Source organism: Euphorbia lathyris, chromosome 10 (assembly GCF_963576675.1).
Source record: "Euphorbia lathyris chromosome 10, ddEupLath1.1, whole genome shotgun sequence".
NCBI lineage: Eukaryota > Viridiplantae > Streptophyta > Magnoliopsida > Malpighiales > Euphorbiaceae > Euphorbia > Euphorbia lathyris.
Window position 1 is genome coordinate 5534034 of NC_088919.1, and position 16718 is coordinate 5550751.

The following is a 16718-nucleotide window of genomic DNA, read 5'->3' on the forward strand; positions in this document are numbered from 1 at the left end:
TGTATTTCTAGAGAGAGAAGCGAGAAAGAAGAAGAAAAATATAAAAATTAAAAAGAGATAAAGAAGAAGGTCTATTTGATTTTCATTTTTAATTTTGGTGCTTGTTTGTGATAATTAGATAATAATGGATGATTAATTTATAAAATAAATAAATATAAAGATCAAATTAACTTTTTTACATTTGACTTTTAACACCGTTAGTCAATTTTGTATGTGTTTGCTAACGGAATGAACCTCAATGTACCATTTTGTAAATTTTTAAACCACAAGACTGCAATCGAAAACGGGTGTAACCACAAGGTTTATTTTTGTACTTTTCCCTTAATTAAATCCTGTTTCTTTTAAATTTTTTGAAAAACCCCCCCTAAACTTATGTCCAGCCGTATCAACAACAACAATAACAAAACCTTAGTCCCGAAATGATTCGAGGTCGACTAACATGAACCATCATATAAAACCGTGAAATCAAGTCGTGTCAACGACACAAATTCTCTCCCTCCACTCTGTCCTATCCACTACCATATTTTCCTCAAACCCCAATAAACTCATATCACTCTCGATCACCCTCCTCCAAGTTTGCTTAGGTCTTCCCCTACCCCTCACCACTACATCCCTTTGCCACTCTTCAGTCCTCCTAACCGGCGCATCAAACGCTTTTCGTCTTACATGGCCAAACCACCTTAGTCGACTTTCCCTCATTTTATTCTCAATAGATGTAACCCCTACTTTTGTCCTAATTATTTCATTACTCACCCGATCTTTTCTCGTATGACCACACATCCATCTCAACATACGCATCTTTGCCACCGACATCTCATGAATGTGACAGTGTTTCACTGCCCAACACTCCGTACCATATAACAGTGCGGGTCTGATTGCCGTGCGGTAGAGTTTTCCCTTCAATCTATTAGGCATGTCGGGGTCACAAAGGAAACCCGTAACACTCTTCCACTTCGCCCAACCAGATTTAATCCTATGAGCAACATCTTCATCTACTTCTCCATCCGTTTGGATAATAGATCCTAAATACCGAAAGCAATCTGATGCCTAAACAACTCTCTCATCACCTCTCCCATCTAGGGTGATTGTCCCTGCCTCCCTACTCCTATCGCCGCTAAACTTACACTCCAAATATTCTATCTTACTTTGGCTCAGCTTAAAGCCTCTAGATTCTAAAGTTTGTCTTCATAGTTCCAACTTCCTCTCCATGCCTTCTTTCGTCTCGTCAACCAACACTATATCATCTGCAAACAACATGCACCATGGTATACCATCTTGAAGTGAACTCGTTAGTTCATTCATAACGATGGCAAAAAGAAATGGGCTTAGTGCAGAACCTTAAAAAAAACGCAGAGGACACATTTTTTCTGTATCGGGTGACAACGGCCATGTCCCCAGTGAATTTCCGTGCCCCACGAGTTCGACACCTGAAGAGTATGTGCTTCATAGCTGTTACTGAGTTTTCTGGCCCTTGTGTTCTAATGTAATGTATTAATGATCCCGAAAATATTCGAACTAGAGATTTTACCTCCAGTTGAATTGATTCAGGCGTTAAAAGGTAGGCTCTCAAATTGTTTATGTTATAGGAATTTTTTTTTCGGTTACGTTATAGGGATTCTGATACATCATATAAGTGAAATCAAAGGCAACTTTGTTCAACAGTGGTTATAACACAGTAACAAACAAGGTTGCTTATCATTACAATTTTTGTATCCTTCATCAGAATCTACCAAAAATTCACGGCGAAACCGAGTGAGATAGACTTGACTTACTGCAATCTCACCCTCTTTTCTGAGCTCTTCTGCGGATGATTTTCTGGTGTACGTGCATTATCATTTCTTGTCTTTTTTCTGTTCACAAACTGTGAGAAAGATGGAATGGCAGGAAGCTTTGCGCTGAGAGAATCACTTTGTGATGGCGAAACACCCATTGTAGTTTCTGATCCGACCTTGTTTTCGGGTTCCAGGTCAGTAGATTTCACTGGCTTTTGCTCGACCGAGGAACATGGCGTCTCAGGAGGATCATCCTTGGAGGAATTATTCTCAAGAGGAGGAGGAGGGGTACTGCTGCTAAGCCGATTCGTTAAGTCTGCGGAATTTGCTGTTGATATCCATCTAACAGTACTTGCTACTTGAGAATAATAGAATGTTTTCCCACTCTTTCCATATTTCTGGTAGCATTCATTTTCCAGAAAGGAGGCTAATGCTTCGAATTCAAAGCTACACGAAACAATATCGGAAAAAGATTTAAAAGCTAATATCCATCTTTGTGTTATTTCTTCTCACCAAAAACAACACAAGTACATTAAGTTGTTAAGCAAGACTCGAATACGATAAAAAGAATCAAAGCCAGGAAGAAAATGCAAAAGTATACCTCAAGTTGTCATGCCTTTTATGAGCTTCCTTTAGAGCATTTAATAATCTTTGTTTGCTTGATTCTCGCAATGTGTCAGATATAGCATTCTTTTCAAGTTTGTTGACCTGATAGTTCATTAGCCATAGGTAACCGAAATGTAAAGAGTTGATAATAATCTTGCAGGAATAGACGAAAAATAGAGGTGAAAAATACCTGTTTACAAGAGCTTTTATTCTGATAATAATTTTCTTCTGCACGCTCCAAGAAGTTGATTCTCTGGGTAACTCCTGATTTTTTTGACAACTTTGATGTGGCTAGTCTTTTGACGACCTCCGTACCATCTGCAGTTCAAAACAATTGAGGCATAAAAAAGGAATTCCAAACATATGATTTCCAACTTTAACTCGAAGTACATAAAATGGCAGTCCAAAAAATATGTAGGAATTTCCGGAAAAGTAATTACCATCTGAATCAGATATGTCTTCCTCAGAAATGCTCGCTTCATCATCGCGATTCCAGAATTCAGAGAATCGTTCACCTTCAACTGTATCTGCAGAACTGATCCAGAAATAATGTAACATAAATCAGGACAGCAGACGTACCTACAACCTACACTCACAAAACACAAGGCAACCAAAATATTTCTTATTTTGGAAATTAGAGAAAATGTCTTGTGGACTAAATTTGCAATGCACAAAAATTTCACGCTAAAACTGCTTAAACAACAAGGAACTTAGAATAATGTCTATCAGTTGAAGTAAAAGCCACAACAAAACCGGTGTCTATCTGTGACACGATCAGCAGAAACCTTGTAGAATGAAGCAAAAAGAATGTAAAGATAATATTTAGAACAATCCAATCACATTTTTCAGTTTAAGCACAGCATCAGGGCCAATGAAGTATTAATTAGATTATTAAATGACTGATTTACCCTCAAAACCTCTATCCAAAACTCTAATTTTCATACCAAAAATTTCTTCTTATTTATAGGTATTTACATTAATGTTAAACTTTCCCTTAGTGTAAATAAGGGCAGATTTGAGAAAAAAATATAAAATACCAAAAGTACATAGGTCATGTAATAAAAATGAACAAATTGATAAACCTTAAAGGTCACGTAATAAAAAACGAAGGGAGTAGTTTTCTAATTTGAATTGTAATTCTTGACTGAACATTTACAACCAGACTTTCGAGAATATTAGAGCATAAGAAGAAAGAAAATGACCTGCTCATAAAAATTTGTGAAAAGCGATTTCTCTGATGAGAAGCACAAGTTGCTTTGAGCTCCTCCAAATACTTGGCAACTAGATTTGGATGTTTGCAAGCATCACAAGATTTTTTACATAATGAGGCAGGTACCTGTTTCAGTTGATGATAATGATTTATCTAACATGTGAATTGATAAGAATATAACTCAAGTGTATGAAAAAAATAAAATTTCTGTGAATTAAATTACCTGTTCTCCAAAACTCTCAAGAATCTTTTTTCTACGGCATCCAGAACCCTCACAATATTCAACCATCTGAATGGTGTACACACTTCAAATGAAGCATCCATTACCCAGAAGATTCATTCAGTACAAAATGAAATGAGAGTTACCTGGTTGAAGTCTGAGAGAGATTTTTTTGACAACTCATCTTGTGGGCTTGAGGACTGTGGCTTTTTACTATTAGCATTGCGTAGAATAAATTCCTGCCACATGGTTTTATATATTTAGGCAAAAGTAATTCACAGTAAGAATGGATAAATAATCATCTAAAAAGCAAAGATGGTGAGTATACCATCCTTTTGCGATCATCAATTCCGTAGTACAACAGACTTCTACAAGGCAATTGATCACGGCCAGCTCTACCTGACTCTTGGTAGAAGGCTTCCATTGATTTCGGAATGTTAAAGTGGCAAACCATTCTAACATCCTTTCTATCTATACCCTAGAAAAGAGAGATCATAGTTTGTTAATGACCATACCTGGAATCTGAAGTTCATGAAAACCAATAGCAGTTAGATGCATACCATCCTGAAATAATGCTTTTCTCATTTCGTGACAATGCACCAAACAGCTCCAAATGAAAGAACATCATGAGAAAAAAAAAATCATCACAATCTAGAGTGTGATGGGACAAAATAAAAGAAACAAAGAAGTACCACAAAAGAATGAAAAAAACAACACGAAATACATTGAAAGAGAAATCTTGCCTTTTTATGAAAAAATAGGATATTTACATATCTATAATGGTGTATCAATTACTGTATGCTTCAAACAATATGAATGAACATACTAGTCAAAATCCAAAATGGAAAAGTCAAGCACAAACGTGATGAGAAAGAATGAAGCTAATATAATGGAGTCAATCGTACCCAAAAGCCACTGTAGCAACCACAACTTGTATTTTAGAAGAAATCCAATCATCTAAGACAGAGCTTCTTAATTTATTATTCAACCCTGCATGATAAGCTGAGAAGAATTTCCAGAGGTTGATTAAGGAGCATGTATATTAACACTAATCGATAGGAAAATAATCCAGAAGCAGAGGAAAAGGCAAAAGAAACATGAAAATACCAGCACAGGAAATGCCCATCTTGGAAAGATGAGCAGCCAAACCATCACAAGCTGTTCTCTCAAGGCAATAGACAATAGCACAGATATCACCACAAGATTTGAGTACAGAGGACAAATCAGCATAGACATCATCATCCAGAATATCTTTATATTTAACTGCATTATGTAAAACAAAATTAGATACATGATGCCGTACGCTATCCCACTATGCTTAGACCAACATATTACAGTTAGTGATTGCAACAATCCATTTTCTTTTTCTTTCTTATGTTGGTCATCTGAAGTTCTTTTCACACAAAAGTACTCCATATACAGTAGATGCTGTATTTTATCCTAGCTTTGACGTTACACAAGATAAAATCACAGGTCCAAGGATGACTTCCTATCTATCTACATATGCTAGATGCTGAAAATATTTCATCCTCGTTTCAATCTCTTATCTTTCAACCAGAAAATTTCATTAAATTTCAGAAATGATTTCCAAACATGCTACCGCTGCATACCTTCATAATATATATTGGGACGATTAAAGGAAGATTTGATAACCAGAGGATCTTGCAAGCATAACGATGCTATCACATCTTTCTGAACTCTGAAGATAAGAAGAACTAAGGATCACTATTGATTCTGATTTCCTTGGCCAAAAAAAAACCTATTATTCTTCTTATATAATTTAATGGAATGTAATGATATCAAGAACAAGGAAACAGATGATTTCTTCTTCTTAAAGTTGATATAAACTCACTTTGGAACAGCTGTAGCCGTCAAAGCCAGTATCGGTACATCTGGAAGGCGATTCCTCATAGATGAAAGCTTACGATAACTAGTTCTGCTTTGGAAAAGTAAGTTAGACAACAAGAGTATAGCAACTCCATTTCATAGACATAACAGTAAACGTCCAAGAATATATAATGAGTGAAAAATTCCACATTTTTGCTCTATTACAAATAATTATCCATCCATATGCAATTATGCACATGGTAGACAATAGGCATGCACATTGGCCCTTACATATAATTGACCATGAACATGCCTAGGTTTAACAGTCACATGAACAAGCCAGATGAACCAGCACGGGCATCAACTCTCACAGGCCAAAAGTGAACACAAACCTGAAATCATGACCCCATGTTGAAATGCAATGGGCCTGAAACAAAATTGAGAGAGATGGAGAGGGAAATATACAGAAATTAATATAGGCAAATGTCTGCATGTCCTGAAGATAACTCAAAAATTCAATCTTTACAGACAAAAAGAAATGAAAATTCAGACCTCATCTATGGCAATGAGATTTAAGAACCCTCTTCCATGAATCTTTAATAGCTTTGACATAAATCCAGTTGTTGCAATCAATTCTGGAGTTACATACAACAGCCTAACAGAAGGCTTTCCAGAATCCAAGTCTTCGTGGATCTAGTAGTTCATAAATAAATTCACCAATGAAAACATTTGAATATATTAAAATCACAATTAGTTAGTTTACAATTTACGAGCCCTAGACATAGTCAAGTTCAGAGTGAACGTCAGATTGCAGGGGAGTGGGACGCGTAATGAAGAATGGAACTAGAGTTAAAGAAATGCACAAAATTACAAAGTTCCAAATACAAACACAAGGAAGTTCACAAATTACAACATATTCCTTATCATCGGTAACAAAATCCTTCCATGAATGCTAAGGTCTACATACATAAAGATAAAACTGCCAGTCAAATAATACAAATCAAAAGAGGATTAAGAAACTTTAACAGCTCACTTTATTTTTGACGTTTGAAGTTTGGGTTGAGGAAAGAAATTCCGCAGCTATTCCCTTCTCCTTCAATGCCATCACCTGGTTTTCCTGATTCAAAAGAAGACAAGAAAACATCATAGTATCATATTCAAAGGAAGGGAAAAAGATGAAGACGAAGATGATGATAATGAAAGTAATTCTGTGTATTCTGTAACACTTACCATCAAGGCTGCAAAATGAAAATGAAAGAAAAAGTTAGTGCTGGTCTCCTAATTCCTTAAAAAGCCAACCAGAAAGAAGAGCAGAAATACCTATCAAGGGAGAAACAACAAGCACAATCCCTGGTTTTGCAAGTGCTGGAATCTGATAACACATTGACTTCCCTCCACCAGTTGGCATCAAACAAAAGCAATCTCTCCCTTTCAATTAACAATCAAACTGAATATTGAATTGATTCAAAAAAGAGATATAAAAAACCTCACAATCACTCAAATACTGAATACCTGACAAGACAGCTTGAATAGCATCCAATTGCTTGCCTCTAAAATCAGAATAGCCAAAATGCCATCTCAAAAGCTTCACTAATGCTTCCTTTCCAGTTATCTTCTTCTCATTACTGCATATGTTTTGAACTGGCAATGGTGACTTCTTCATCGCCAACTCACTACGATGCCAATACAAAACACAAAGCCACAGTTTTATCACCGAATAAAACGAATTGAAAAGCAATTGTAGAAAACCAGAAAACCTGTGAATTCATGAAATGTCACCTCACCTCGCCTTTCCCAAGAATTGATTCGAATTTCCTTCTGTATCGATGATGGAATTGCGCTTACAGTTTAGCGTGTTCTAAGAAGGGGACAGACTGCGGAGAGCGCCCAAAAAAGTTCAAGCCCAATTGCCAACGATGTCGTTTAGGTAAAAACTTCTTAACGACACCTTTCTCTATCCTTTTTCCTTTATTTGATTTTGTTTATTTTACTAAATTCAATCACAATTTTCTCTTTGTTTTTTCAGTGAGCTGCTAAATACCGCCTTTAAATTACTTATCACCGCCTTCATTTGGACTATTTTACTCTTCTCATAATTTTGATCAAAAATTGAAAATTCTCTCTCCAAAATCATAAACCCGAACAACAATAATTGAAATTATAAAAATAATTGATGTGTGACAACCCGAACTCCAAAAATGGATGATTACGAGTCGGAAACATTACATTTATATTTTTTTTTTATCAAAGAACTCATGAAAATAATACATATTTTTCATGACCATTTTGCATTTTTCGTCATAAAAAATTAGAGAATTTTACATTTTTCGTCACAAAAAATTGAACGATTTAGTATTTTTCGTCACTATTTTTTTTTACGATTTTGCACATTTCAAAATTTGGCCTAAACGGGTGCCGCATACGTTTAGGCCAAATTTTGACCGATTCTCTCAAAAAAAAAAATGAGTTTTGAAACTTTTTTTATGTAAAGGGCAAAATTGTTCAAATAGAAGCAGTGATAAATAATTTGGAGGCGATAAATAGCAAAACCCATTTTTAATTATGTTTTGACGTCTCTTGAACTTTCGGTTTAGGAATGGCAAAATATTTTACTTTTCATTCAACGGTTACCTGTGTGGAATGTTGGGTCCTGCTGACCGCTTCTGTAATGGCGGTGCCAGCCCACGGTTCGGGGGGCTCTGGCTCTCCGACCGGTGGTTCCATCCTTGAGTAAAATCAGACTGGAAGTTAATAGTTCCCCTAATTTTAATATATTAAAACGTGTTTGTAGTATTATTTCAATATGTTAAGATGATTGGGTTGGTTAATTTTTTAGAATTCAACATATCAAAACGAGAAAAATTTAGGTGTTTTAATTTAGGAAATCAGAGTTAAACATGTAGAAAATTAAATATGTCTACGCTTTTCACGTTGGACACTTTTAATTTTTAGTCACTGCACCAAAACGAAGCAGTTTTATCATGCTGGAGGCTAAAAAAAATTTGTCCAGCCCTGACTTTAAAAATCATCACAAACTACCGAACTAAAATTAGCCCCCAAGTCTCAAATTCTAGCTCCGCCAAGGTCTTTAACAAGCTGTTTGAATTGCAGGTTGCAGAGCTGAAGTAGGAATATGGTGTGTGGTTGAAAGCTCCGATTCGTAGAGGAGGGGATCAAGTTGGTTCGAGGTGGCTTGGGTCGAGCCCAACGGGTTTTTATCTAAACATGCTCAGCATTAGGGATGACAACGGATAGGGTACCCGCGGATAGTGCCAATATCAAATCCTTACCCGTTTATTTTTTTAATTACTCGTACTCTTCTCATTATCCTAATGGGTATATGTTTTGCATTTCATACCCATCCCATTTAATTCACGGGTACACTTACCCTTTAAGAATCAATAAATTAAACAAAAAATATTACAAATTTAACAAAGTATAAATTTAATAAATCATCCGTCTAAAAATTAAACAAATTGAACCTTAATCAATAAAAATAAAGTAGTTTATCACTTAATGGTTGAAGATCAGAAGGTTGGTGTTCAAATCTCATATCTTACAACTAAAACATAATAGTATTTTTAAATATATAAAAAAGTTATGACGAGTAACATGTACCGGGTACCCTAAGGGATCTTCCTACCCGTCCCATTACTCTAACGGGTAATAGTTTTTGATCTCATACTCGTCTCATATTCTTTTATACAAGGTACAGATAGTTCCATTAGGGTCGGATAGTATCGCGTACCCACGGATAGAGCCGTTGCCATCCCTGCTCAGCACAAGTCTAGTCCAGTCCGCTATTAATTTAGACGAGCTCGGATTCAAAAATCAAATCCTCAATCCATCACTTATAAACCCACCTAAATATATATGTATAATTTTAATAATAAAAATTAAATTTATACTTAAAAATAAATATTAATATATAAATATATAAATTAATATTAATAGACGAGTTATGTTTTTTTTTGAAACAACACGAATCATGTTACTTTTATAAATTTTAAACCCGTCCAAAGAAACAGGTTTTAGCAGATTGGAACTGGGCCTAAAAATAAATTGGAAAATTTACATAGAATTACAAGTTTTAGAAAGTATTTTCAATTAAATCAGTTCTATTTTTTAATTTTGTCAAGTGGATTAATACTCTTTTAGTTATGGCAATCAATTAACCACCCACTATTTATCCTCTACCATTTTCCCTTTCTTTTCTTTTTTATTATTTTATAGAAGAATTTTTATTCATACTTTTTTTTATTTGGATAAATAAAGACAATATTTTTCATTTATATAAAAATTTATTTTTATATTCATACTGTTTTTTTAAGAGAATTTCATATTTTTTTAAGGACATTCATATTTTTTTTTACAACAAGGACATTCATATTTATTTATGTAAAATTAGTATTTATATTTTAGAGTTTATAAATTAAGACCTACAGTTTATTTTAGGATTTATATACATATTTTTATCAAATATGTTTAAGCCAAGGAAGTATGTATACATAATTTTCCATGTATGTGTACATATAATTCATGATACTTTTCGTTATTATTTTTTTTAAAAAACTTCCAACTAAAACCAACAACCCCTAGAAACTAGGAATGTAGAAACCGCTAATGACATTTCTAAAATAAGTTTAGTGCTAATGATATTACATGGATTAAATTACTAGGATTGATTAAACTATAAATGTAGAAAGTCCAAATAAATTTCCATCACCAAACTCCGTCAAAGGACACGGGCCTGGCAGCCCGTGAGCAGGTTTGATGCTTTATATTAAATAAGGAAAATTATATAGAAATTCATTTTTTCAAAACTATTTACAACTATGTCAAGTCATAGTTTTGGATTATGCCAAACTAGTAAAATCAGTACTTTTAATATATTTTAAAGTTTGGAATTTATAAATTAGAAGTCTAGAATATATTTTCATGGGTTTATGATTTATGAATTAGAGTCTAGAATTTTTAAATTATGGTGTAAAATCATAATATATAAAAAATAATGACATATTAAAAATTAAGTTTGTTCATATGACTTAGTTGTAATTTTATACTAATTATGATATTGATGTATTTGACCCTTGTAAATACAGCAAACTGAGAGTGAAGTCGAAATTGGTAGAAAAACCAAAAGCCGAGAAAGTAGAAATTGCGAAGAGGGAGAGACAAACATGGGCGACGTGATGCATCAATGGGCTGATCTTCCAAAGGATCTCCTCCAAATCATCGCTGAACGCTTTAATTCCCTCCTAGATTTTCTCCCGTTGCGCGCAGTCTGCACTTCATGGCGATCTTCCCTAACTTTGCCTTCATTTGTCGAAGAAATTCCTCGTCTCACCTTCAAACTTCCTGACCCCATCGAAGAAAAGTTTGTTCTCTTCAAAACCTCCATATATCGAGTGGAACTCACCAATCGTACTCCTAATTCATCAAAGGGCTGGTTAACTCAGATTCGCCACACTAAAACAGGGAAACTGCAGCTTTCACATCCAATTTCAGGCGCTCAAATCAGGTATTCTTCGATCCCTTTCATCTCATCATCGGAGCCTCGATTTGTTCAATTACATGAATCATTTAATCTCGAATCAATTAAGCCGGATCGCTATACCGATCCCGATGATCCCTATCACATTCCGGGAATAGGTTTTAAGGCGATAGTCCCAAGTTCTGCGACCTGGGCTAAAAACTTTGTTGCTTTTATAGCCATTATGGAAGGATTATGGTTTTGGGACTCTAGGGATGAAGATTGGAAGTTTTTGCATGTGGATGATAATGATAATAGATGCTACTACGACGATATTATTGAATTTAAAGGTCAAGTTTATGCTGTTGATAAGTTAGGTACTGTGTTCTGGATCAGTCCTGTACCCTTAAGCTCGATTCAATATTCACCTATGCTTATTAATGGTAATGGAAACCGGAAGTTTCTGTTAGAATCTTGTGGTGATCTATATGTAGTTGATATGTATGTAGCTGATACGTATCTATACAAGGAAACAGACATGGATTTCAAAGTGTATAAGTTAGATGAAGAAGAGAATGGGGGATGGTTGGAAGTGAAATGTTTAGGTGATCAAATGTTTGTTGTGAATATGGATTTTTCTTTCTCTATTTCGTCTTCTGAGTTTGTTGGGGGGAAACCGAATTGTATTTACTTCACCGATTATGTACATGGACAAGGATTGCTCTTCTGGCTGGAGGATGGTACCGTTCAGAAACTAAAATCATTTCCTGAGATATTCTTGTCACCCAACTGTAGCTTGAATTGAATCAAACATTTCCTGAGATATTCTTGTCACCCAAACAGTAGCTTGAATTGAATCAATAATTGTTGAGTGAGTTTCAAACATTGGAAATACTGGTTGAGTTTCAAACATTGCATAATTCTCTATTTTCTTTCAGGTAATTGGATGGATATGAATTATATTTGTTTCTATGTGTTCTTTATTTGATTTTTTTAATCAATTCCATTGGATATAGTGATGTTGAAGTTGTTTGCTTTGTTTATAAAAAATGTTTGGTGCTAGTAGGATGACAATGACTTTTAGAATTGATGGGAGAGAATTGGATTTGTATTTTTATATTTTATATTTGTAATTGGCCTAATTAATATATCCATTGTTGAAGTTTTTTCAACTGATCCTTTAACTTTAAAATATTATAAATAACTCTTTCGATTTGCTTATTTGGAACAAATAATCTATCAAATATGTTAATATGATTTTGAGGATTTTATTACATTTTTATTAATATATCGGTAGATTAGTTAGATGTACCAATCGTTATTTTGGACATCTTTTATTTCAGCTATAATATTATGTTGAATGTTTTTTTTAGGTTTAGGGCATATTTGTTCCAATAAGCAATTTGAGCCATGAACTTTAAAATGTTACAATAATCTATCAAATATGTTAATATTTGTGATTTTGAGGATTTTTTTTTTTTACATTTTTGTTAATGTATCAGTAGATTAGTTAGATGTACCAACCGGTATTTTGGACATCTTTTATTTCTACTATAATATCATGTTGAATGTTTTTTGGGGTTTAGGGCTTATTTGTTCCAATAAGCAATTTGAGCCATGAACTTTAAAATGTTACAAACAATCCTTTCAATTTGCTTATTTGGAACAAATAATCTATCAAATGTGTTAATATTTGTGATTTTGAGGATTTTTTTTACATTTTTGTTAATGTATTAGTAGATTAGTTAGATGTACCAAGCGGTATTTTGGACATCTTTTATTTCTACTATAATATCATGTTGAATGTTTTTTTGGGTTTAGGACTTATTTATTCCAATAAGCAATTTGAGAGTTTATTGTTCCAAATAAATAAATTGAGGGCTTATTTTTTTCAAATAAACAAGTTGAGTGAGTTAGTTGTAATGTTTTGAAATTGAGACGGCAAGTTGTAATTTTTGGATAATTGGGGATTATGAGGTCTTTGTCAATCAAAACAAGTTATATAAATTCTATTAAAATATAGGGTTAATTTCAAATAAATGCATTGTGGTTTTACGTATTTACAGATTGGTACCTATAGTTTTTTTGTTACATACCGAACCATGTGGTTTGTAAAATTTTTATTTTCTTTTTTGTTGATTTTGTCAAATTTGGCCGATAACGACTTCAAAATGAAAATTTTCAAGAATTAAATGATGTTATAAGCAACTTTAATTCAACTTTTTAGGTTTGAGGTGATTTAAATGTTGTTTTTTTTATGAGAGATAAAGTTAATTTTGAGAAGAGAAAACTCTAAAAATGATGATTGAAAAATAAAAAATGTGATTCCATAGTAAATATGATACTAAATATTTTTAATTTTTGAAAATATTCATTTTGAGGTTATTATTGGTCAAATTTGGCAAAATGAATAAAAAAAATGAAAATTTTTTAAAGCATAGGGTTCGGTTTGCAATAAAAAACCACATGACATTTATTTGAAATTAACTTTAAAATATATATCATACTGTCTAAAAACACGTATATTTGTAACATATATTGTGTAAACATCAATGATAATATTATCGAAACAACTCAAACAAATAAAATATAATATTAACAAACAAGTAATATAATTCGCCCAAAGCTATGGAATAATGTATTTAAAGTTTTGAACTATATCATGAAAACAAGCAGAGAATGCAATTAAACCAAAATATCCGAAAATAATAAATACAATTCGTGGATAACCTTGCGACAATATTTTAAAGTGAATTATAATAAAGTAAAAAAAGATTAATATAAAAAAACGTTTTTGTTCATCGTCGCTTAGGCAGCGTGTAAGCAGAGTCTAGACAGTTAAAAGTCGTTTAGGGACCATGAAATTGCCTAAAGGAACTAATCGATGAAAATCGGAACGAATTCTCGATTCTGAGCACCTAGACGGAGCCTAAATTGTCCATGCAGCCATGTTTTTGAACAATCACTATAATTTAGGGGCAACTAGAAATCTCAAAAAAACAAGAGAAAAGTGAAAAATGCAGAAAGACCTTTACTTATTTCTTTTGGCATCTAACATCTTCTACTATTATGCAATATTATCAGAATTGCACAGAACATCAAACCAGATTTATAGATGAGCCACTTAATCGAAACAGATGATTCGAACTGGTCGAGCTGGATAATGCAATAAATAAATAAATAAATAATATTTATATATATATTAAATATATATAATTAATTTAAAATTATTTTTATAAAATTTTAACCAATTACTAGGAGAAAGACTCTTTCACGCACAGAGATGCAGTCGAAGCATCATCGGATTAGAGGTCGTGGCGAATACCACACCGAAATGAGATCCTTTATACCAGCATACTTTTACTAAAATGAAGGTTTTAATTAAAAATTGTTTAGTTTTTATATTTTCTTTTATTTATTAATTTTTTTAATTATTTAGTTATTATTTTGTAAATATTTTAATTTTAAAAAAAATTGAAGAATAAATGTTAACAACCCGAGGTTGGACCGGGATCCAGCTGTCCGGTTGGGAACCAGTGTGACCGAGATGAATTTTTTTTTGGTCGCAAAACAACCAATTTATTTACAAATTGGTTAAAAAAAAATGAATAATCAAAATTCAAATTCAAATCCAATTTACAAATACAACGACTGTTTTGAGAATTAACCAAAAGATATCCGCAAAAAAAAATAATTTTATGAATTTTACGTGTTTTAAAGATCAAATATCTGATTAATTATTTTTCTATATTGAGTCATTGATCATTGATTTTGTTATGGATTCGGTTTTTATTTAAGTTTTCTATCGAGTTGGGAGAGAAGAATATCGATTTGGTGATTCTAATGTTGAAAATCACAAAATAGGAGAGGAGAAGATCGAGTTTGAAAAAACTTATTAGAAATTAATTTCTGTAATTTGTTGTTACTTTTTACTCTTTATCTATCCTAGTCAATAAATTCTTATTTTTTATTTATCCACGTCAATAAGCCGAATTGCCCTAACAATGCGTGCTTCCCAAACTCGACGGAAAAGTTAAATAAGAGCCAAATCCATAATAGAATCAATAATCAATGGTTCAATGTGGACAAATAATTGATTAATGGATTGATCCTTAAAACAGATAAAGTTCACGAGTTTAATTATGTTTTTTTTTCTTCTTCTAAAGATATAGGTTTAATCATCACGAGCTCCCCGAATTTGTCCATAACAGTAGATTGGCTCCTTGAACTTTGCAAGTATCTAACCAGCTCCCTAAACTTGCTTATTTCGTATCACCAGCTCCCTAAACTTGTCCATAAAAATTGATTAGCTCCCTGAACTTTGCAAGTGTTTCACCAGCTCCCTAAACTTGCTTATTATGTAACAACTAAATAAAAAACCATAATACTAACTCGGATTAAGGTGCAAAAATACCCCTAACATTTTGGGTCAGGAGTAAGTTTACCCATAACGTCTAAAATTGTCCAAATTTACCCCTAATGTTGGAAGCCAAGAGCAATTTTACCCATAACATTGATAAATTGGGTTACTTTGAGAAATAATTCATCAAATTGTCTTCTCGGTCATGAATCTTGTCATTTACACTTCACATGTGTGTCATTTTATCAGTAACAAATCACAATCATATGTTGGGATGTGAAAAAAATAGGGTAAATAATTTATTAGACCCCTAGTTTTTACCTAACACACTGTTTAGTCCTCCTATTTTGAAAAACACATTATAAGGTCCCTAGCTTTTGCCAATATTAACCCTTTGGTCCTTTTGTTTAGTTTTTTAGACTTGTAACCGTTATATTTTAGCATAAATAGTCATATATAAAATAACAGAGTAACATGGTCAATTTGTATTGTACTGTGGTTGTCCTAAAAGCTAAGATATATTTGGTTAAAAATATAAAAAAAATAGATAAAAGGACCACATGGTTAATATTGGTAAAAGATAGAGACTTTAAAATGTGTTTTTTCAAAAGGGTAATTAATTTATTAGTCCCTATATTTTGACAAAACACACTGTTTAGTCCCTGTATTTTAAAAAACACACAGTAAAACCCCTAACCTTTTTCTCGATGAACTATTTAGTCCCTAACATTTTTCTCGGTGAACTGTTTAGTCCCTGCTGTTAGACTCTCATGAAGATTCTGTTAGTCAATTTGGATTTGCGTTCTTCTTTTCCTTTATTTTCCTTTCCTTTAAACTCTACTGCATCTAAAATCAACTTTGAGTGTTCTTCTTCTTGATTTTCTTCTTCATCGTTCAAATTCGTAAGTATTGGATCTGTTCTTTTTCTTGTTCTCCATACAAATAGTTTCTTCTTCTAAATTGGATTTCCTCTTCTGAAATTTGAAAGTAAATAGTAAAGGGTACTTTAGTCATTTCCGAATTCATAAACGGTAAAAAATCTAACAAACAGGCGGAAGGACTAAACAGTTCACTGAGAAAAAGGTTAGGGACCTTACCATATGTTTTTAAAAATACTAAACAATGTGTTTTGTCAAAATATAAAGACTAATAAATTAATTACCCTTTTCAAAATAGGGGGACTAAACAGTGTATTAGGTAAAAACTAGGAGACTAATAAATTATTTATCCAAAAAAATATACTGACTTTT

At 33.0% G+C, this 16718-nt stretch overlaps 2 protein-coding genes across 2 annotated transcripts; one reads left to right on the top strand and one right to left on the bottom strand.

The window, feature by feature from the left end:
• Positions 1-1630: 1630 nt before the first annotated feature.
• Positions 1631-7542, bottom strand: LOC136209726 (ATP-dependent DNA helicase Q-like 3). The gene is made up of 20 exons (XM_066001295.1): positions 7420-7542; positions 7148-7308; positions 6956-7063; positions 6866-6873; positions 6669-6752; positions 6188-6328; positions 6028-6062; positions 5661-5744; positions 5419-5507; positions 4916-5071; positions 4714-4810; positions 4369-4372; positions 4137-4286; positions 3955-4047; positions 3812-3877; positions 3581-3714; positions 2819-2913; positions 2569-2696; positions 2374-2480; positions 1631-2219 (listed from the first exon to the last, which is right to left on the bottom strand). Exons 2-20 carry the CDS (start codon positions 7296-7298, stop codon positions 1769-1771), a joined length of 2181 nt encoding a protein of 726 aa, XP_065857367.1. The 5' UTR covers positions 7299-7308; positions 7420-7542; the 3' UTR covers positions 1631-1768.
• Positions 7543-10746: 3204 nt separating this feature from the next.
• LOC136208360 (F-box protein At2g26160-like) lies at positions 10747-12080 on the top strand. The gene has a single exon (XM_065999204.1). It carries the CDS (start codon positions 10816-10818, stop codon positions 11911-11913), a length of 1098 nt encoding a protein of 365 aa, XP_065855276.1. The 5' UTR covers positions 10747-10815; the 3' UTR covers positions 11914-12080.
• The last annotated feature ends 4638 nt before the right edge of the window (positions 12081-16718 follow it).